This window comes from Lissotriton helveticus, chromosome 6, assembly GCF_964261635.1.
Source record: "Lissotriton helveticus chromosome 6, aLisHel1.1, whole genome shotgun sequence".
Lineage (NCBI taxonomy): Eukaryota > Metazoa > Chordata > Amphibia > Caudata > Salamandridae > Lissotriton > Lissotriton helveticus.
The window spans coordinates 1,290,562,666-1,290,585,691 of NC_136067.1; the positions used below are offsets into that span (position 1 = coordinate 1,290,562,666).

A 23,026-nucleotide genomic window follows, 5' to 3' on the forward strand; every position below is an offset into this window, starting at 1 on the left:
GCCCAATACCTTGCGTCTGAGCCCAACTTGATGTAGTGTTCTTTTGGAAAATGTTGGGTCGGAGAGAGGGATAGCAATATACAACATGGTACACAGCAAATTCACAGCAGCATATTCAACACTGGTTAACGTTCTGCAACACCACACATCAGGCACAATAATCACAGCTAGAAGCAGAAGTAAGGCCAAGGTAGTGCTCACCAGGAGGCAGGAGACAGCACTAGGCTACATACGGAATACAAACACTCAAAATAATTTGAAATACAATTTCCTTCCTGGGCATCACATAAGTCCATCAAGTAGAAACCAAAATAATCTCTGCTCCATGTAACAAAGGTATAGAGTTTCAAGCACAAAACAACGGGTCTTTCAGAAGTAAGGGTAAAGGTTTATTGATTTTTACTAGCCATTTAATGGGTAAGAAGAGCCAGGGAAGAGGGAAATGTTCAGGAGAACTCAGAGACACTAACCAACCTAGGGAACCAGCACTAATAAGATTTATGACCGTGAAAAGAACGCAATTAAGAATCAAGTGGTGACTAGCTGTGTGGTGACTGGAACCCAAATATGTTATTTTGTTTAAAGAAGCATAAATCCTACTGGGCAACTGGTCACAAAGCAAAGTACCAAGGTTGGATCCGTTCAATAATCATTTGTTAGCCACACTACAAATATAAATTAGACATATTCATCTAAATTCATAGATCATTCAGCATTTTATATGCAATTTGTATTTTATTCCTCTAACAATGAATGGACAGACATAATGAGAGCCAATAGGACATGGGAATGGCTAAAAAGGAGAAATAAGCAATGACATTTATATGAAGTACAAATCAAATTATCTTCTGGACACTTCAGTGACCATGTGGTGAAGCTGTTCACAGTCTTATCAGAAGGCTTGATATAATAATTCAGCTTTTTTCCCTGAAGGTGAGGTGTAGGAGGGTGGATACCGGACTATGGTTACCCCAGATTTTTTTGCCTTGTGTTTAGCTGGTTTTCGACTTGGCCTGGACCCTGCTAATCAGGGCCCCAGGCTATCTGTTCTCTCTTTAAAATGGACTCCATGTACTCTAGGTACATACCTAATTGGATATTGGGTCACCTTATAAGCCCCTGTACATTGTACTATAGGTATCCAGGGCATAGGTGCATCCAAGGCCTACCAGGGGCTGCAGCATATCTTTTGCCACCCCTGGCTGGCCATCCAAACTGACACAACTGGCTGATCACTCAGCAGGGGCAAGGACGTGTAATCACCCCTTGCTTAGATATAGTATACCTATATCTAAACCTATATCTGGACACATATATACCTATAAGTCACTCCTATGGCAGGCCTTAACAATCCTGGAGGCAGAGTGCTTGGTTTTATGTGAGATGGTGCTCTAGCATGAGCTGAGCCTGTCTGCAGCTTTCGGAACCATTTCCTTATAGCTGTTCCAGGGTATTGCCATACCATATACACTTAAGTGCATTATAATCCTCGCGGTTATTGCTAACTTTGGTTTGGCTTTATCAAAACATGTCGTGTAAGGTGTCATACACTTTGGAATACTACCCCCTCACCAGTTCTGGCGACGGGGGTAGCATTCCACCCTTCTAGAGGGCTAGAACATGTGGGTAACAGTAAATGCGGTTAAAACTAACCAGAGCCTCAGCATCACAAAATGGATGCTGTTGCCCCAGACACAAGTCTGGCCTCCTGCTGCTGACCGAAACTTGGCAGGGGAGGCCTGGACAAAGGGTTTCCTGTCACAGGGAGGTGTCACACCACCCCAGACAGGAGATAGTGGATTGAGGCAGGCAGGGCGAGGGAAACTAGACACTGCCTGGGGCACACAATGTGTCCCATGCATAGCCCGGTTCAAACCGGTGCTGGGGCACTCTAGCCCCAGCTCTGGCGCGAAACTGGACAAAGGGAAAGGGGTGTAACCACCCCCTACCTGGGTCCCACCCATAGGAGGGACCTAGCAGGTAATCCAGCCCCTTGATTTGGAATAAAGGTAGGAGCTGTGCCCATGAACATTAGATTTATCCTGACTGAAACTTTGATACAGAACTCTGGACCCTTCGACATCCCACTCGACATGGAAGACTGAAGAATCTCCCTTGTGGTCAAGGAGTGACCACCCTGTGCAAACAGGCACCATCCAGCGCCCAATGGTTTGCTTTGTTGCAGTTCCCGCCGGAACTGAAGCGACAGAGATCGACAAGACCCAGTTTCCCTGACTTCCAACAGCCCGATCCACAGTCCCAGCGAATCTGAGACCTGTGGAGGCGACGTGAAGCGTGGGGCGGCCATCTTGAAAAGACTGCGAAGTGCTGACCGTGCAGCTCCTGAGGTATCCTCGAAGCTGTGCATTGGGGTTTGAGAAGCCCCAGCTCGTGCACCGAAGCTCACCCCTCCACACTCACCGAGTGCTGCGTGGGGCCCTTTTGCATTTTGCTGCTCGACGCGTCTGTCCGGTCACTTGCCCGTTGGCTAGTGGCCCCTACGACGACAAATCTTTGAAACTACTCTGCTAGTCTGGTTGCTCCAGACTGGCCCTCGCTCCCCTGAAAAGGAGCCACCTCTCTGACCTTGCTGGTCAGAGTAAGAAGCGATCTGCAGTTCCTGCGGGGGTTGCATTTGCCAAGGCCTGTTGACTCCGATCCGGAAGCCGACACTGCCGACAGCGAGAGCCTTCGTGGGACAGCTCGTGATTCACTCCTGGTCAACCTCGGTGCCCCAGAGTCCACGTGGCAGCGGAGACAAGCTTCACGACAACCACCTGATTGCGCCAGACATCGCCTGGTTCCTTCCTGGTCACTGGCTAGTATTGATGGATTCAAGAGGGTTAATTATCTTGGGGGTGAATTTAATCTGCTGCAGAATCCCTGGGTGGAAGCCTCGTGTAGAAATAAGAAGGAACTAAAACACAAATTTGCTGATATGGTGGTTTGACTTATAGGAGAGTATGGTTTCCTAGATCCATAGCGCACAGTGAATCCTGATGCTACAGTACATACATGTTTTTCGAAACGTTTTAAGTCTGTATCATGGATTGATTTCTTTTTAATTTCTTCTCAGTGTAACACTCTTGTTTCAAAGTTTAATAGAAAATATCTTTTAGGACCATTCAGTGGTTTCTTTCAATTGAAAACTTGGTCAGTCAATACTAGAAGCACTAGATGGTGTTTTGATAAGTCCTTAATATTGCTTGAAGATTGGAAAAACAATGCTCATATTTGTATTGAAGCATTTTTTAGACTAAATGCAAATTCGGCCTCATCATTAAATATTTCATGGCCAGGTCGTCGCTTTTAAAGCAAACTCATTGAAGACCCATAGAGCCTCGTTTGAGAGAATGCAGGCCAATATAAAGCGTGAGATTATGGCCTGTTAAAGCTCATCCACTCCTTTTCCTAGTAAATCATTGAAACTTGCTAAAAGTAATCTTAGGGATTTCTTCTTGGATGAGGAAATAGTGAATGAGAAGACTGCATTTGAGCAAGTTTATGAGGAAGTGAGCATGTGGGTTGTGGATACGCTTGGTCAGTAAAATCAAGGGCCAATGCCAATCAGATACCAGAGATGATAAATCTGTATACAAACAGCATTACTGTTAGCAGCCGAGATATCCAGGAAATATTCTTCAAGCACTATTCCACTCTTTATCAGGCATCATCTAAGGTTGCAGATGATGTTATTGCAAATTTTCTCAACGCAACTCCATTTCCTCAGCTATTGAATGGAAAGCCTAGTAAACCAAATATCGGAGATGGAAATTTAGGACAGCTGTGGCCTCTATGGCCAACGCTAAGGCTGCGGGAGCAGATGGCTTTCCCATTGAGGCTTATAAAGAATTTGCCATGCTCTTTCAAGATACACTGATAAACCTTTTAACGAAAATCATTTCTTAATTCATTGGGTTAAGCTTTTTTTTATAAAAGATAAATCGCCTCTCAATCCTAATTCATATATACCTATTCATTTGCTGACTACAGACTATAAACCTTTAATAAAGATTTTAATTAACCGTTTAGCTTCTATCGCTCAGAAATAATTCATGGGGATCAAAACGGCTTTCTTCCTAATAGGTCTATGGTAGTTAAAACCAACAACTTGATCCAGGCCATAGACTAATTCATGTTCAATAGTACCAGAGTTGTCATAATTATGGTTGGCGCAGAAAAAGCTTTTGATCTGGTTAGTTGGATGACTTTACTTCGTATTTTAAGGAGGTTTGATTTTCCTATTCAATTCAGAAGCCTTCTCATGAAAGTTCGGGCTGGATTGTTCCCATTATGTTCAGGGTCAAGACTGATTTGCATATGGCTGGGTTCAAACTGGAATCGCACGGGGAGCATAAAAACAATCGGTTTAGGCCCAGATCTCTGTACAGGGGTGTATGCATGACATTGTTCTGCATTCTGCCTGTGAGAAGGTGGCTTAGTATATGCTGTCCACTAATTAAAGTAGGCACCTTGTACCAATCCACACAACCCTTATGATGTATGAGGTCAAAGATAACCTTATTGAAAGCTATCCTAGTGGTAGCTATGGAGAGCAGCCTTCAGGCTTAATCTTGAAGGAATGTAAAGCCGCTTGTTTTACCAGAAGATCAACTCCTGAATGACTAAATGAAGGAGAACCACACCGTAGTTATATAAAAAGTAGTTATATAAAAATATGTATTTATTAATATAACACTCTCTACTATCCTTTACATGAGGATAGAACACAAAGCACACAATCCGAATTCAATAGTAGTAAGTAGTGCAATACACAGTGGACTCCAGGGGGAGACCATACCATATACTAAGATAGTGGTAGAACAGTCACGACTGAGATCAAGAAAAGGTCTAGAGCAAGTAGAACAGCTGGGACCCCAAGGAACCACCCAAGGTGAGTAGACAGGGACCCCACGGAGGCCAGTTGCAGTGTGGGAACACGACCACGGGCTCTGTACAATTCTTTTTAAAAATTGTGGTTACACTTGTAAAGTTTAAGGACCCTTCTAGAAGGACATCGAGCGAACCCTTTGGAACTTAAGAGCAACCCCACCCGGGGATACCGTAGTACCCGAGTTACCTATCCAAGAGGGGCCAGGGACATAGGTCTGAAGTGGCATCGGAAACTCTTGTCGTTCTCAATGGAAGGCTGTGAAAAAATACTGCTGCATTGAAGGTGAAAAGGGTCTGGCGGAATTCAAGCCTGGATTCTGGAAAGAAGGAACCTGAAAGCAGAGGGGACAGAGTCTGGGTCACTTCAGAGTGACCAGGGGCTCTGGAAACGAATGCCCACCGATGTCGGGTACTTCAGCTGCAAACAAGGACTCTGCAGCCACGAAGACCAGGAGACGTCGAGGTTGACCAGAAGCCTGAGGTGAGCTGTCCCACGAAGGATGTCGAGTGCTGAGGGGTCAGTGTCCGGCGGGAGCACCAACAAGCCTTGGCAAAAGCAACCCGCGCAGGAAGGTCGAGCAGGCTATGGTGTGGACCAGCAAGGTCCAGGGGAGTCACCAAGCAATGGGAAGTCAGGGCACGCCTGGAGCAACCATGAAAGGTCAGTGGTTTCTACTTGTACAATCATGTTCACTAAAATCCAATGTCCTGTAGCCCGGTAACCCATTTTATACCCACGGACGAGGGTTGGACAGATTCAAGGGACCCTCCTAGGGAATGGGCAGGACAGAGGGGTGACTACACCCATGTTCTTTGTCCAGTTTCGCACCAGAGCAGGAGCGGATGGCTCCCAGAACTGGTTTGAGCTGGACTATGCACAGGGACACCAAATGTGGCCCCAAGTGCAGACTTTCAGAGTGCACCCACCCAGCCCAAATACACTAAATCTTGTCTGGGAGGTGGTCACACCTCCCTGTGACAGGATGCCTATTGTGCTGCCTTTCTCTGCTCGAGCGTGGCTCAGCAGCAGGAGGAGGGGAGAAATGTGCCTCTGGTGGGCAGCATCCATTTTGTGCTGTCTGGGTCGAGAAGGCTGGCACCAGTAAGACCAGTGACCCCAAGAAGATCGCTTCAGAAGGATGGAATCATACCGCCCACACCAGTTACGGGTGTGGAGGTATGATTCCAAGATGTTTAATACCAAACTCAATATGTTTGTATGCAGCCGTTTGAGATAGCATTTGCCGCAAGGTTATAATGCACCTCTACCTATATGTCCGGCTGAGTCACAGACAACCCGGGAGAATGGTCTCTGAAGGCTGAGGAGAGGCTCTGGTCATGCAGGGGCACACTGTCACATAATACCCAGCACCCTGCCTTCAGGATTGTTAAGGCCTGCTATAGGGGTGACTTATAAGTTTTAAGTGTAGTAACAATTAGAAATAGTGAACCTATATATAATGTAAGTGATGGAAGCACCATCTAATACAGGCTGCAGAAGCATACCTAGAGTTCCATTTTGTAGGGCCTCTCATGGGTGGCATAATACATGCTTCAGCCCATGGGAGGCCTCTGGGGTACCTAAGCCCTGGGTACATGTGTACCATATACTAGGGACTGATAAGGTACCCCAGTATCCAATCTGGAGTGTACCAAAGTACATCTATGTCAATTTAATGGAGAAAGCAGATAGACTGGGGTCCTGATTAGCAGGATCCCAGTCAGACTAGTCAAAACAGTGAGACATCAAGCAAATAAAAGTGGGGGTAACCATACGAAGCAGATTCTACTTTCCCTACACTGTCCATCAATAATTGTCTTTGCCTTTGTCACCACGAGAGGGAAGGGTATGCCCAGAAGTGGCTCCTGTGCTCTCTATGTCAATGGAGTCAAGCTATCCTGGCTGCTTAGGGGCGAAACCCCGAAACCAATCCTAGGATGATTGTTTCCAGTCCAGGGAGGACTGGCCTGGCAGTTTGGGCTGGACTGTTCCCATTGGGCGCAGGGTCAAGAATGATTTGCATATGGCTGGGTTCAAACTGGAATGACATGGGGAGGATAAAAATGATGGATTATTCCCAGATCTCTGTACTGGGGTGAAGGAATGACATTGTTCTGCATTCTGTCCATCAATTGATGTTTTTGCATCTGTCACCCAGAGTGGGATCGGTATGCCCAGATACGGGTCCTGTGCTCTCCATGCCATTGGAGTCAAGCTATCCTGACTGATGAGGGGTGAAACCACAGACCCGGTCCTAGGATGCTTGTTTCCAGTCGAGAGAGGATCTGGCCTGGCAGTTCGGTCTGGACTGTTCCCATTGGGTGCAGGGTCAAGACTGATTAGCATATGGCTGGGTTCAAACTGGAATGGCATAGGGAGCAAACAAACAATGGATTGGATGGATGGATGGGTTTTTATATAGCGCAATATCACCGCCAGGTCTCAAAGCGCTTTGCATTGGGAACCCGTCCTGGTTTTTCCCTGTGAGATAGCCCCTTACTGGGTATCCCCAATGTGAAAGCCAGGCATCCCGCCGCAGGGGGCCGTTGTGGAGATTAAGCAAGCTATTGCCCAGAGTTGCAGAGTGTGAACCTGTGATTCGAGTAGGCACCGAAGCGAGAATTACCGAGTCCGTGGACATTTTGGGCTCAAGACCCTGCCGCATCGGGAATTGAACCCTGGTCCCGGGTCTGATCTCAGCGTCCGGGTCTGCCTCCTCTAACCAGTGAGCCACACTTCTCCACTTCAGGCCCAGATCTCTGTACTGGGGTGAATGCATGACGTTCTGTATTCTGTCCATCAATTGTTGTTTTTACCCAGGAGCAGTAGCCATAATTACTATTAATTCAAGTAATGTAAGGCAAGCTCATATTTCACGTGTAAAGCACAAAAGTTGTCCTCTTTCACCGGTTTTATATACTTTTTGTATGAAATGATGATTCTATTTCACCTCCAGTTTTGGGTATGTCCAAATTTATATTTGGATGCAGATGAAGCGAATATCCCAAAACACTCAATAGGTTCAATGATTGTACGGTAATCGGGGCTACAAAATCAATGACAACAAATTAGAAATGTTGTTGTTTAATGCTTCTGTTGAGCATCTTCCTATTGAACATAGAGAACAGGGGGAGCCTACTCTCCCTATTAGGTATCTTGGGGACTTTGTAACCTCAAACATTCTCGATCTGTATGAGACATATTATATTGCAATGATGAGTAGAATTAAGAGAATGTTGGCGTCTTGGAGGTTTTTGACCCAGGTCTATTCTAGGCCGGGCTGCTTTAATTAACCCGTTTGCCGCGACCGCGATTTTGTGGCAGTCCGGCACTTCCGCAAAACAGGCGGCGCCGCGTTGGACGTGCACAGCACTACGAAGGTAGTGCTCGCGACGTCCAACGGCAGCACTTAAGGGGTTAAATGTCAATTGAGCCTCTTTTTTAATTCTTGTTCTTTAATGCGCCTATTCGACTGCGTTAAAAGTTCTTTAAGGAAGTAGATAGGCCAATTAGGAGATTCACATGGAATCAACAGTGCCCACATATTAATTTGTCAGCTATCCAATTAGAGGAGGCCAAGGGTGGGTTGGCTCTGCCTGATTTTTATCAATATTATTAGGCAGCCTTCATTGATTATCATGCACGACTATTCGTTGATCCATTTTCACCAGATCCATTTTTATTAAGATTGATGGTGCAGGAGCGAGGATTGCCATTTTCGTTTTTTTGTTTTGTTAAATAATGAATATGCCCTGAGAAAACTAGGTATAAAATGTTAAAATCAATAATTTTGCATAAAATATATTAGGGCTAAAATATAATATTTTTGATGGCCATCCTGTTTTTTTCTCTAGAGGATTGTCACAGTATGAGTTTGCAGATCTCTCAATCCACAGCTGCTCTTTGGACTAGATTGGGGTTGGTTTTCTATTGGATTTTATTATTAACGGTAAATGGAGACTTAGCAACAGTTAGGTCAGCTAGTGTATGAGGATTTGTGCTAGATGGGCTCTATATTATAAGCCTCCATCCAACCCAGTTCTTAAATGAATGTTTTCCCAATGTTCCAAACAAGTGCATTCTATGTACCACAATAGTGCCGGGAGACTGAGCATATATTTTCTTTTTACTTGCTTCACCCTGAATTTGATTCGGGAGCAGAGATTTACATTTGTATCTCAAAGAATATCCAAATGGGTGGAGCCAGGTTTATTAGTAGCACTTTTTTAGCCCCATTCCTAGATCACTCATTTTACAGTGCTAGAAATCTTTCAGATGCACATCTTTTGGCCAAAGGCAAACTAAAATGAGTATGGTACAGCATCTAGAATATGCCAACAGTATTAATCAAACTAATACATTTTAGCAGTTGTTGGGTTATTTCCCCATATGTATGGGGGAACAATGATGTATAAGAGATGCAGGAAATATATCTATTTGTTGGCACTGAGTTTTTTTGTGGGGTAACAGCCATTACGACCCGGCTGTTACCATGCATAGCCATTACCATACACGTGTAACAACGCATGCACCGTTAGCACGCATAGCCTTTACCATGCATTTCGTTACGTGGTAAAGGTATATGTGTGGTACCGGTGGTAAGAGCATATGTGTGGTAAGGGTGGTGAAGGCTATCAGCGGTCTTAAAGGAAACAGAGACTCTTCCGCTTCCTCTTTACAACGTGCCGCGTGCCTCAGAAGAACTTCCTAGTTGTGGTGGAGGGCGCCTGGGACCAATTTTATGGCTCAGGGCAGAGGTTGAGCCAGGGGAAAACCTTTACCATGCATATGCCTTTAACATTCAAGCCTTTACAACGATATTCATTGTAAAGGCATGTGTGGTAAAGGCATGTTCATTGTGAAAACATGGTTGGTAAAGGTTATGCAGGTATTGACATTCGTATTGTAACCCATGCATGGTATAGACATGCGTTGAAACGAAATGCGATGTATCGTCATATATCCCAAAGTTTTGAGTCCTTTCTATTTTTGTAGTGCCCTTTAAATGCATTTTTGCACAATACCTATTACACCAGGTCTGACTGTTACATGTACTTTAGTGGTTATATTTTTATTATGCGGTTAAAGATTTCCCTGCTTATTTGATCACATTGGAATTGTGTCATTAATATAATTGTGCCTATATAACACTTGTTCACTTTGCACTTTAAATATGTATGACCAAGTAGACTACACAGTTTACTGGGAATTATGCACACTAATGTCAAGCTATGTGCTGTGCTTTTTTTAAAGAGTGTTATTCTTGAACTGTCGAGGGTGCTACTTTCCACACTTTATTTGCTATGGGGCAAGGCTTTTTAAAAATGAGATGTTAGAGATTTTCAAGACTGTTGTCTTTTGATACAAAGCTAACTTGTTATTTTATTTTGGAGGGAAAAAATATTGCTTGTTTTGTGCCACTCCTTGTGATAAATGTGTTATTTTATTGTTAATCAACCACCTAATAAAAATATATTTTTAAAAAAGGACTCTCAAATCATGCGTTTTACTTATTCTACACTGACATTTGACAATGTTCCCAATACACCGCCAACAAAAGGACTAGACAAAAACAAATTCACCAGACAAAATAGGTCAAACATCAAGGAAGTATACCCCCACTGCTTTTTTAAAAAGGACAAGGAATTTATTAACTACAAATTAAGAAACAAAATATACAGAAAGGAAGAAAATAATGGTATGTCCCCCTGAAGTGAGCAGGTAATGAGGTTATTATGAAAACAAGCAAATGTATCAAGATTAAGTATGTTGCACACAGGTAACCACCATATGCATCTCTTACCTTGTCAGAGCTCCTCCTCCAGACAAAATGGACGTCCTGAAAAGCAAAATGGTTATGAGTCACTGCAAATGAATTAGTCATTATATTTTAGGATATACAAAATAAAGACAGTAACAGTTCCATACTATTCTGAAGGCTATATCAGAGCCTGATATTTTCTCCAAAAGAAAGGTAGAAGAAAATGTAAGCAGTAGGAAGTAAGGATGCAATTTTTAACTGCACGGGACACTTGCAAGTGAAGCACACTAATCAAAAGAACTGTCACATATCTGTACTGCATACTAAAATTGATTAAAAAATGTATGGTAAAATATTGGTTATCCATAAAAGCATATGTCCAGTAAAACTAAGAATGTAGAAGATTTGTCCCAAAATGGAGTGCCTAATTCCCAATATTCTCACTGTGTGGTAAATCTTGAAGGTACATCTTCTTATTGTATACCAGGTGCAATGGATTGAGCCAAGATCTTTAGCCTACTGATCAGTCATCTGATCCCTTCCTATGTCTGGTATTCACCCATGTAGCATCACCATTTTACACCAATCCCATTCCTGTCTGTTGTCCACTGATACTTAGGACCTATTAGGCTGCAGATGTGGCAAGGTCCGGGTAATCCAAATTTGATAAGTAAATGCAGACCGAAGAGAATAGATTCTATTGCCGGTTACTAGGCATCCCTCCCTCTACTCCGCATTTTTCATTGCTTTTGGAGTCAGGTTTGGGATATGTTCAAAACACTATTAATGCCACACCCTTTGCTCTTTGGTGTTCTATTTGGTATAAGAAAGAAGCCAAACGTAACCAGGCAGTCATTAGAGATTGTTTATGTTGTGAGCATGGTTCAGCCATCCCATTCTTAAAGTATATCAAAGGGAGATTCTCGGTGCTAGGATGTGCCCACCTGTTTGAGCACCCTGAGACAATTGTGAAGAAAGACAGAAACTGGGCCCAGGACTGTTTTTTAAAGCATAAATAAAGCTACTAGAGAACTAAGGGAATTGGCTAAACCAGCAGTCCGAGATTATTGTATCATTCAAATGGTGCCAACTACTGCCCCATACTTATTATATGTGATTAATGTGTATGAGAGAACACTGCTGGCAATGTTTAGGTTAGACTCCCTCCGTTGTGTTTTTCCCTTGGCCAGTATTCTTCGAATTCCATTTGTATTTGTCAAAACCATTTTACATTTTGTCTGCTTTCGTCAATTTTACTTGCTGTACAAAGACATTTGTATCGCCCCTATTACGTAGACACACATTTTCTAAGACTAAAGCTGCTCTAGTTTACCTGCTGCAACTCAATGACCACTGTGTATGCCACGCAGTTGCTAGCTTCTTGAAGTATGTTCCAGCCAAAAGAAGGAGCATGGTGATTTGATGAAATCGTTCTTATTTTACATTTTATAAAGTGGTGTGGGTCTTGTATTGTAAAGTGTAAGTTTGTCTCTGGCATCTTACTTTTTTTTCATCTTGATGTCTTTATTAACTTTGATGTCCTTGGATTCAAAATGTATGCACTGTCATGTTACATATTGTAAATTATTTTATAATTTTCAGTCTTTTAAACATATCTGTCTTATATTGAATGACTCTTTCTTATTGTATGCATCTTTTATGATCTGCCTTCGGCAGTGGGTTCTAAGCTATTGCAAACATCTGGATGTAATAAAAAGATCAAATTTTTCAATTCCAGTATGGCAACTGATGCAACTATGCACGCACTGAAAAGATAGGTATATGTTATTTTACTTGTGATGGCTATTGACACCATATACATGTAAGGGGTTGTTCCGTTTCATAAATGCAACACTCACTAAAAAAAACAATATTCTGTAATCAGGAATGTGTGTTTTATTCAAACACCGAGAGCTCACACAGTAGATCATTTAATCTTACTATTATTTACTATTTTATTTGCAAATCATTTTTACAGTTTGCATTTCTTCACTTGTGTGTGGTCAGTACGTTTTCAATCGCTTGATTTCACTAAACAGTGCAAATATGGTTCCAAGTGTAAACATTTTAGCCTTGAGAAAGCCAATCTGAAAAAAGGGTGAAAAGCATCTTGGCTGAACTTGTAAAGAACTATGAACCTTCATCTTCAAGAAAAGAGAAAACATGTACACAAGTCATCAAGAATCATGTACATTTTTAGCAATTAAAGCCAAATCAAACGCTTTCTTTTTCCAAGACCAACGGCATCCGGACAGTATTAATTTTGGGAGGCTCACACTACCAATGGCCCCACATACCTTTAAATATTTGGGCATTAACATCTACCGCTTGCAAGTGGACATGTTGGAGGGTAATCTTAGTAAGGCCATTCGGGGTATAGGCTCTCAGGTGGCTTTCTGGACCACGCTTCCCCGTGTGGCATTATCCAAAATGGTAGTGCTCCCTCATCTTTTATATTATTTTACGAACCTGCCATTGCTGGTACCTCCGACCATTTTTAGCATGCTGGATACTATTCTGCTAGATCTCATCTGGGGTACAGGTCGACCTAGAATAAGTTAACTCCAAATTGATACGGGGGGTGGCCTGGGGCACCAGATATTAGAGCTTACTATTATGCATGCCAGTTACAGAGGCTTTCCTACTGGACAGCCGGATGCAATCTACAGGAGATTGGCTACACTCCTAGACACATTGAGCAGGGATTGCTCCATACTTTACTCTTGCCATACAGTAAGCCTCCCCTGGCGCTACCACCTCTACTACAAACTGTGTTAATGTGTTGGAAGAAATCCCTTAAATACACCTCTGGCTGTGGTCCTTATGCAGGCAACATTCCGCTAATGGGGATACCACTGGCGAGTGGCTGGTTGACAAACTCGGCACTCGGGCCCTGGCTGGATGTGGGTGTGGAAACTGATGGAGCGCTCTTTGGTGGAGGGACACTCATGGATCATGATAACTGTATACAAGAAACTGGGGCATCTAACACGCTATACATGACACATGCAGCTTTACTGCACTATATTAAAAAGTAGTGGTCTCCAAATCGGGAAGAAGCCTAAACGAATGAGTTAGTCAAGTCTATTTACTACATGGGTCATGGTAGCCATCTCATTAAGTGGTTATACATCAGTAGCCGGACGCATGCAAAGCTTCCCCTGGATACTCATCGAGCACAATGGGCTATAGACATGGGATGGGATTTCACGGCTAGGGAATGGACATCTATTTTGGAATATCCGCCGAGGATACCCTGAAACGCAAAATTTAATTTTATTCAATATATGATTTTACACAGAGCTTACCTGACTCCACATAGGCTACAGAGGATGTACCCGGCCACTGCCCATCAATGCCCCCGGTGTAAATTGCCCACAGCAGACCTACTCCATATGATATGGCGTGCCCGTGCCTTGACGAGTTTTGGGGAGGAGTCAGGTGAATGACAGAGGAAACTACTCACCTTTCTATAGGGGGCGCAGCACTGCAGTGTTTGTTAGGTCATCCGTAGCCGGGAAAAAAAAAAACAAGGTTCAGCTGCGCTTTCTGGACTGGCCCTCACAGTGGCCAAACGGTCTATCACCATGCGCTGAAAGTCAGCCAAATCTGCTGCATTACGCATGTGGTCCAGTAAACTGACCAGGTGGGTAGGGGCTGAAATTGCAGCTCTGCGTAGGGAGGAAGCTCGTGGTCTACGGAAAACCCAATCTCCATAGAATGGGACGCAATGCTAGAAGCCCATAAAAGTACCAACCCTGATGATTTTGCAGACGTTCCACATACACAATAGCAGATGTAGTACTGAGTTTATATACAGTCAATCAAAAATAGATGTGGGCAAGACAGTGCGGCAACTCATTATAACAAAAGGAAATTTGCTTGGAGAAGTACGAGTACTCAAGATTTTGAATTAAGCAGCCAGAGCCAAGGAAAGGGGCGGAGGGTTGTAAAATGGGAGGGGGGTGTTAATGGGTCATAGTCAAGTATTAATAAATACACAAATGGCTTGTATGATGACACATGGAAAGTTTGCTATGACATGATATATTTTCTTTGACTGTTTCCATCGATTGTCTCAATGTGTTGTATGCAGAATTATAAGATGATAATGCCTATTTTCGTTTCAAGTTATGCTATATTGTATCTCTAATATATGGAGAGAAAAAAAACATTAAAGTTTGTGTTAAAAAAAAAAGAATCTTGTACATTTGGCCAATACTGCACTACATAAAAACTGAACTGCACTTCACAAATATCATGTGTCTATGTCCAAATAGCAATTTTTGCAGTCACAGGGAACAAGGCATCACCTATTGTTTTTAACTTGTTGACTCACATTGTAGCTGGAGTTATTCAGCCATTTTCTCCAATATACTGTTACTTTCCATGACTGCTCTAAAGAGATAATGCTGCATACCTTTCAGCATTTTTGCTGTCACACAATAATTCTGTACACATTGTTTGCATAAGTAGAAAATCCTTTGCCTTTCAAAAAGCTTGAGAAATTTGATCGTTTTAATATCTGTGCTGTGCTCCTAGCAACTTCTAAAACGTTTGCCCCGTGCAGTAGGAGAAATAAAGAATCAGCTCTACTGAAAATTATGATATATAATCAGAATACAGTAACCATTTTTGAGTATTTATATATTTTACCCATTAGTGGTTGATCAATCTATTTTATTGTGTACAAACCAGGTCTAGCTTGTAGTGCAGATTTATGATTAGCTGGCCACCCAACTAAGGAAATACATCCAACAGGGAGATATTGTTCATTTCTTGTATTGCACAAAGCCACCCTGTTGCTGGAGCCTGCCTAATAGTAAAGAGTCGTCGGCCATTCACGGTCTATAACATTGTATTTTTTACAGCATATATTTTAAAATTGTTTTACTGTACGTTTATATCTTCTATGCTTTTATGGCTTACAGTTGAAATAAAGTTTTATTGATGGATTGATACATTAGCCTGCAAAGACCTCATGAATTGCTGCTCCTGACAGTTCCCTGAACAGAACACGATTACTCGGTACTTAGACACAGACTGTGGCATGTTCTGCTACTTCAATGAAAAATCCATTTCCTTTTCTAAAAGGGGTTGATGCACCCTTCCCTACAATTATCCTTTGACAACTCTAGCACCTAAGCACCATTTAGTCCTTTACATGCATAGTACAAATAAATACAATAAATGAGGTTTCCACCCAATAACTACTGATTGTCTTAAGTGGAATAAAAAACTCTGGAGAGGGACGAATGGATAAAGAAGGCAGAAGGGAGCACGCGAGCTCCCATGCTCCAAATATGTAGTCTGCTTTGGTCCTATATCCAGAGACAGTCATTTTTCCTAATAAACTGAAGTAAACGAGGATTACAAGAGAAGAAAAGCTGTTTCTAGGCTATTTCTTTAACATATCTTAAAGCAAATCAATGTACGGCTCTGGTACTGGTCAAAACAGTGGAGCGTACTAACCATCTTGTAAAATATATTCTAGCAAAGCAATGAAGATCGTGGCTAGGCTAATGCTCCCAACTAGCTAACAATCTTGGGCTATATACTAAGTCTCATGACTTAGTATACAGTTAAGGTAATAGAAAATAAATCGGATTCAGTGAATAATTAAAGGGAATGATTAAAAGATCAACGGGGTAGCGCATAGGTAAGTCATTGATAAATACTCGGACAAGAAATGTTCAGTTTGCTACAGACCCAGGATAAACTCGCAACAGAAGCTCACAGACCCAAATGCATGGAGTGATCAGAGACAACCTGTGCATGCATCGCATAATGTTATATCTATATAAAAAGCTTTTTATGTTGCGCATATTCAGGAACTTGCATGGATGAACAGCCAGGAGACCACCACATTACATGGGTCAAACTTGCTTGCCGAGAAAAGGTGTTATCCTGCAGCCGTACATTACCATAGGCCCATGTTGACTCGGTGGTGGATTTGCACTTTCTGCTATTTTATCATCTTCTTTCTAAGGACAAAAAACAAAAGATATGACCCACTTAGAACCACTATAAGCATCAAAAGATTAATATAAATGTATAACTCAGTCTTTGGTCTCTATACTATTTCCAAACATCAGGAAATATGACCACTTTTTGGACAGAGCAGAAACAATGAAAAGACCTCAGCAGGCACGACTGAGCAAGCATGTTCCTCAATCGTGGCTAGCCCCATTCATTTTCACTACATTTCATATGAACCCACACATTTCTCTCGGGCACATTAGACGCCTGCTCAAAGATGAACAGAGTATGTGTGTTTGTAATAAGGGAGTGAAATAGGCAGTTGCTAAGGGAAATGCAGCTCCAAATACTGAAGACGAAAAGTCTGGAAACCTTGGTGGAAGCTATGGTACTGCAGTACTCACAGGGATCTAGAAAAGAATGCTCCTGCTGCTCTCAACATGATTCATTCTGTTAGCATTCGAATGTAAATATATGCTTAGAATGAAACATTGCTTTAATGCGTACAGCACCTATGCATCTTATGTGTACAACCAGTTCTAACACATTTTTTATGTATTTAATGGGTTTTCACACTTCATGTGTAGATATGTTTTAGATATGTTTAAGCATGTTTAGAATTTAGTAACGTCGTACATAAGAAAGTGGAGTGGGTGTTGTGTTCGATTTTAGATTCAGAATGAATTTCCCGATGCATGCCCTTATATAGGTACAATTCACATTGCCCTTATATAGGCATAGAAAACCAGTCCTTATTTAGGCATAGCCCATACTACCCAAATACAGGCATGGCTACTTCCATCCGTTCATCTACGTCACAACAATTCCTTGAAAAACCAGACTCTTAAGCAGAAGGGACTTCCCCATGCCTGGATATTGATTTCCCCAAGAACTTATTACTATGCATGAACATCTATTCCTTAGGGGTTCATTCATGACTATCATACACCCAACTTTTACGTCAATACTGGCATTCCTAAATACCTTCAAGGTATAAATATACCTTCACTTGCTATAGCAAAGCACGGTGTGGTTCGGTGCAGTTCGACTACCTACTTGACCAACGCAGCTCGCTACAGCAAGTGCTGAAGGAAGCCAACTCTCCAGCTGACGCACTGACCAGAAGCTGTCATCCTCCTGCCGAGAATCCAGCTCCAGTGTTTCTGACTCCCCTTGCGGGGTGTTGGGAAATAGAGTTCCATGAAAGAGATACCAACCTCTCTCAGTCTAAAGGCATGGAGCTGATTAGAACCTAGAGAAACCTTTGGCAATTCTTGGCAAAACTAAACCTATGCTAAAGACAACACCTCCTTCTTCCCTGGTACTAGACCTAGGTTAGGTACATTGGGGTAGGCATATTTTAGAAGCACCAGTTGAGTATTTTAGCCTGTGTTATTTATGTATGTATTTTTATATATGTCATAGCAACAGACAATGCTATTACAGTATTATTTTATATTACTGTTTACGCTGTACGCATTATACTTCACATTCTGTTTAACGATTGTGGCAGTTCATATCTCTTGCATGAAAAATAAGACTGTTCAATAAACCCCTTTAATTGAAACACCAGTCTCTCTATTTCTATGCAACTCTGTAGAAACGAAGCATGCACGATTGACTGAGTGAGCTAGTTATTTATTGTTTCCATGCCTCTGTTTCCCCTAAAACCGGAACAATATCTTCAAAGTTGTCATGTTTATTATGCGGTTGTCAGAGACTAATCCCTTCTAGTTTATTCGGGAAAGATTCTAGTGACCTCTGAGTTAGCTGGCACACACAATTACGTTTAGTATACTCGATAGAGACATACTGACCTCAGTCCTATGTCAAATCTATAGTGTATATTATTCAAATGCGCAGAGCCTATTGGGAATATATTAACTACACTACAGTTCATCCTGAATTTCTCTGTATTTACTGCCATATCATTTCTTTCACTTCTGTGTGTAATTTCTGTGCATACATAAACAGAATGCGCTTCAAAGTTGTTTTTAGGTTTCTACAGTAGAATGGTGAGCCTACATTAGTTCACTAGTCATCCCCGCATTTCATTTATAACCACAATGTCAGTGTGGAAAACTGTCACCAGATGAAATTTGTCCCCCGAATCTTTTAATCAATGTAAACAAACATTTAAAAGCTCTGGGAATCATTGACATAATAAATATGTTGATGCTTATCCTGTGAAATAACTTTCCAGATACTGTTGGACACAAATAGCAAAGATAAACGTTTTTTCACTGTTCTCTAAACTACTGTGCTGATCTAATCATATTTTTCACCAAGATCTCCATGCATTTTTCCAGCCCTGTCCTTTATTCTACCAGACCAGACCACCAATTAACCAAGTCTTGTTTGCTCCCTGGTTACAGATTTCACTAAATTTGGGGCGACACAGTGTCTGCATAATCACAAGGAGCGTATCTATTCCCCACTGTGGTTATGGCATTGCTGCCATTTGTTGGCAGGTCAAATGCAATTTGAAATGTACAAAATTCCATAAATTGTTTGCTGTGACCTCTAAACAAAAGGTTAGCCAGTCACTATGTGAAATATCCATTTAGCCTGCGATAACTGCAAACATAACTCCTTGGAGTATGCACCAACCTTTAGGTCAATAGCCCGTGCTCTGCTCAGTGGGTTGCATGTGCATGACTGGAGTCTTCTATAAAGGTGCATTTGCTTTCCAGATGTCTGACTAAGTTGTACTGGCCAGATGATTCCTACCTGGACTCAGTGGATCTATAGAGAAGCCCACAAAATGGTTTACTCTCCTGGTTGGCTGTCCATTCATATTTTGAATAAAGTACTGCTTATGTTTGGAGTTTCACCCATGCTCAGCCTTTTGGAATATTTTTTTTTTTAAATATCTTTTTATTGAAAGAAAAAGTTCCATCATAAGACACATCATGGAGCAGTGAAAGTGCAGTAGTGCTTAAATTATAGAAAATTACATCAATTCAGTCGTTGGCGGCTACAGTGACGGTCTACCTCCAAGCCAGTGAGTCCTCTACCCCGACCCCACCCTTCTGCCCTTCCCTCCGAGCCATCCTCCCTCTTGCCCTCCCCTCATCCCCTCCCCCCCACCAGATGTGCAAAACGTATCAGAGCCAAGGCCCATCGCCTCCCAGGAAAGAAGTGCCAGATGCAGTGTCTAGCAAGGGAAGTTCCTACTGCGTATCCTCCGGGGTGTCCAGCCACTCCCCTCTATACCTCCTCCAGGCCTGCCAGATCTTTTCCCATTTTTTGGGATAACCCCGACTATTGTAGATGACTTTCTCCGCCCTCTGGCACCAATCCATGTCTCGCTCCCATTCCTCTATCGTCGGTACTAAGTCATTCACCCAGAGACGTGCGATATTCCTCTTTGCCACCATGCTTGCGAAAGCCAACCACACCTTGTCTCCCTTGGGCCATGCTACCTCTCCCGTGACCCCTAGAATATGCCACCTAGCCTCCAGCAGCACCTCCGCCCCCACCACTTCCACCATTATGTCCTTCAGTCTAACCCAATATGGCCGAATTTTAGGGCAGTCCCAAAGGATGTGAAAGAATGTGCCCTCGTCCCAAACCCTCTCAAGCAAAAGTGTGATGTCGCATATCCCATTTTAAATTGCACCGTGCGTGGGGTGTATGACCTATGAAGGATGCGGAGCTGCACCAATCGGAATCTAGCTCAAATCGCCACTTCTCTAGGGCACTGCAGGGCCTCATTCCAATCATCGTCCTCAAACAAGCCCAAGTCGGACTCCCACTTTTCCCGCAATGGTCCGAGTGTATCTGGAATATTGTTAATTAGCTTCTTATATGTGACCGATATAGCCTTATCAATCATTGGGTCCAACAGCAGCCTGTCTTCAAGTGGGGCGTATTCAGGTATCTGATCCCCCTGTGATAAATGTGAATATATAGCATGTTTGAATTGCTGATGATGGAGGAATTCGCCATCTCCCATATGGAATTCTGACTGTAGAGCCGCAAATCCCACCACCTGCCCCCTCTTCCAGACATCTCCCAGTAGATCTATGCCCATCAGGCTCCACTGGCGTAGGTCGCGGAGTTGCACGACCTCCCTAAGGAAGTCGCCCTTCCATAAGGGCGTCTGGGCCGTGAGCCTCCTCTCCCAACCAAGCAATTTCGTTGCCCGTTTCCATATCTCGACCACCGCCGCGGTCTGGGGGGGGGCAAAGGCTGACTACGGCGTGGCTTAGAGTAGAGGGTCGCTAAATAAATAGGGGAGAGGGGTTGGCCTAACGGCTAAGGCGCTCGACCTCGGACCTGGGGATCTGAGTTCGAGTCTCGGTAACGACGCCAAAAACCTCCTGTGATTCTGGGCAAATCACTTAATCTCCCCGTGCCTAAAATGAAAAGTGTGTTCTCATGTAACGTAACTGGTGCTATGTAAAGCGCTCTGATACCCGATTCGGTTCGGGTCTAGTTCGCGCTATATAAAACTCTGCAAAAAAAAAATAAGTATCCGCGCCTAGGGCCATACGATCCATCCGATATGCCGGTTCTTCCTCTGGGGCAAATACCCACCCGTTAACGTTAACCAACTGCGCCGCCCAATAATATAGGCGGATGACGGGTACCGCCAGTCCCCCCTCATAGGGGCCGCACTGTAGTTTGCGAAGGGCAATCCGCGAACACCCCCCGCTCCAAAAAAGGGAGCGCTGCTCTGCTTCCACCGTTTTAAAGACATGATCCGGGATCGGAAAGGGAGAGCTCTGCAACACATACAGCAAACGTGGCAGGGCCATCATTTTAAATAATACAGCTCTGCCCATGAGGGAGACCGGGAGGGTCCACCAGTGTTGCACGTCACTGTGCAGGCGGTCAAGTTGTGTCTGCACATTGAGTCGGAGAAACTCCGAGTCAGACGGCGTGATCCATATCCCTAAATAACGAAACTTCTCTCGCCAAACCAGGCCCTCGCATCCGACTACCGTAGGCGGCTGGGGTCCCGCCAAAACATAGCCTAGGGATTTGCTCCAATTGACACGATACCCGGAGTATTCCCCAAAAGTACATAACATAGCCATTAGACGTTGTATAGATTCCGCCGGTTTCTGGGTGTATAGCAGTATGTCGTCGGCATAAAGCGATATGCGTTCTTCCCATCCGCCCCTCATTTCTATACCCCACACGCCAGGGTCCGTCCTCACCCAGTGCTCCAATGCAAAGGCAAAGAGGGTCTTGTCTCGTGCCGCGCCCCAATCGGAACTCACGTGACATGGCCCCATTAACTCGGACCCGCGCCAGCGGCCCCGTGTACAACAGTTTCACCCAGGAGCAGAAGTTGTCCCCAAAGCCCAGTTTCTCCAGGACGGCATAGATGTAGCGCCATTCGATACTATCAAAGGCCATATGGGCGTCCAGGGAGAGCAAAGACGCTGGAATCCCCCTGGGTACGGCAGCTGTCTGTAGAACCCCGAACAAGCGGCGCAAATTAAGTCTCGTGCTCCGGTGAGGCATAAAGCCGGACTGGTCCGGGTGGACCAGTGATTGGATCACCGCTCCCAGGCGTGTAGCAAGGATCTTCCCCAGGACCTTCGTCTCATAGTTAAGGAGGGAGATAGGCCTGTACGAGCTACATTCGCCCTGTGGTTTCCCCGCTTTATGGATAACCACGATCGTAGCCAATCGCAGGTCTCTCGGAAGTTGGCCAGCTTCCCGCGCCTCAAGGAACATACTGCACATATGCGGTGCAGTGTGACTAGCCACACAACCGAATGCTTCCGCTGGAAACCCATTGGGCCCGGGGGCTTTCCCTGTCTGCAGGTCCCCCATGGCCTCCTCCACTTTCTTGACCGTGATGTCCGCCTCCAGCACATCCCCATCTGTCGACTCCAGCACCGGGAGCTGCAGGGGGGCCAGGAAGTCACGACATTCCTGGTCATCTCTAGACGTATGAGACCGGTAGACCTCCTCATAATATCGCGCAAAGTCCTCTGCTATGGCCCTGCTCGTGGTACTCACCGACCCATCCGGGTGCTCTATTCTCGGTACCTAAGTGCGGTCCCGATCTCTCTTCTCCAAACAGGCGATCATTTTGTTCGCCTTATCACCAAAGTCATACACTCTACGCTGGATGGCCAGTGCATGCGCCCGTGCTTGTTCCGTCTGGACATCCCTTATTTCTTTACTGAGGAGGCGCGCTTTATGCAGTCTGACCCAGTCCTGTTCTGGGGTAAGCCCCGTCTCACTGTCCAGAGCTATAAGTTCCAACTCCAATCGCTCCACCTGTGCATGCTTATCCTTACGCCTCCGCCCTACCTCGGCTTGTACAAAATCCCTGGCCACCGTTTTATACGCCTTCCACACTATCCCCGGGGAATCCACTGAACCTACGTTGTCATCGAAGTATTGACCCACTCTCTCCCTGAATC

General features: G+C 43.9%; 1 protein-coding gene across 1 annotated transcript in view; it reads right to left on the minus strand.

The window, feature by feature from the left end:
- The window catches only part of TMEM87B (transmembrane protein 87B), a 376,065-nt gene that overhangs the window by 242,838 nt on the left and 110,201 nt on the right, over nucleotides 1–23,026 (minus strand). The window contains exons 6-7 of the mRNA XM_078649037.1: nucleotides 16,580–16,639; nucleotides 10,698–10,733 (exon numbers count right to left, since the gene is read on the minus strand). Of these exons, the coding sequence (XP_078505163.1) occupies nucleotides 10,698–10,733; nucleotides 16,580–16,639 (96 nt within the window). The remainder of the gene's footprint in view (nucleotides 1–10,697; nucleotides 10,734–16,579; nucleotides 16,640–23,026) is intronic.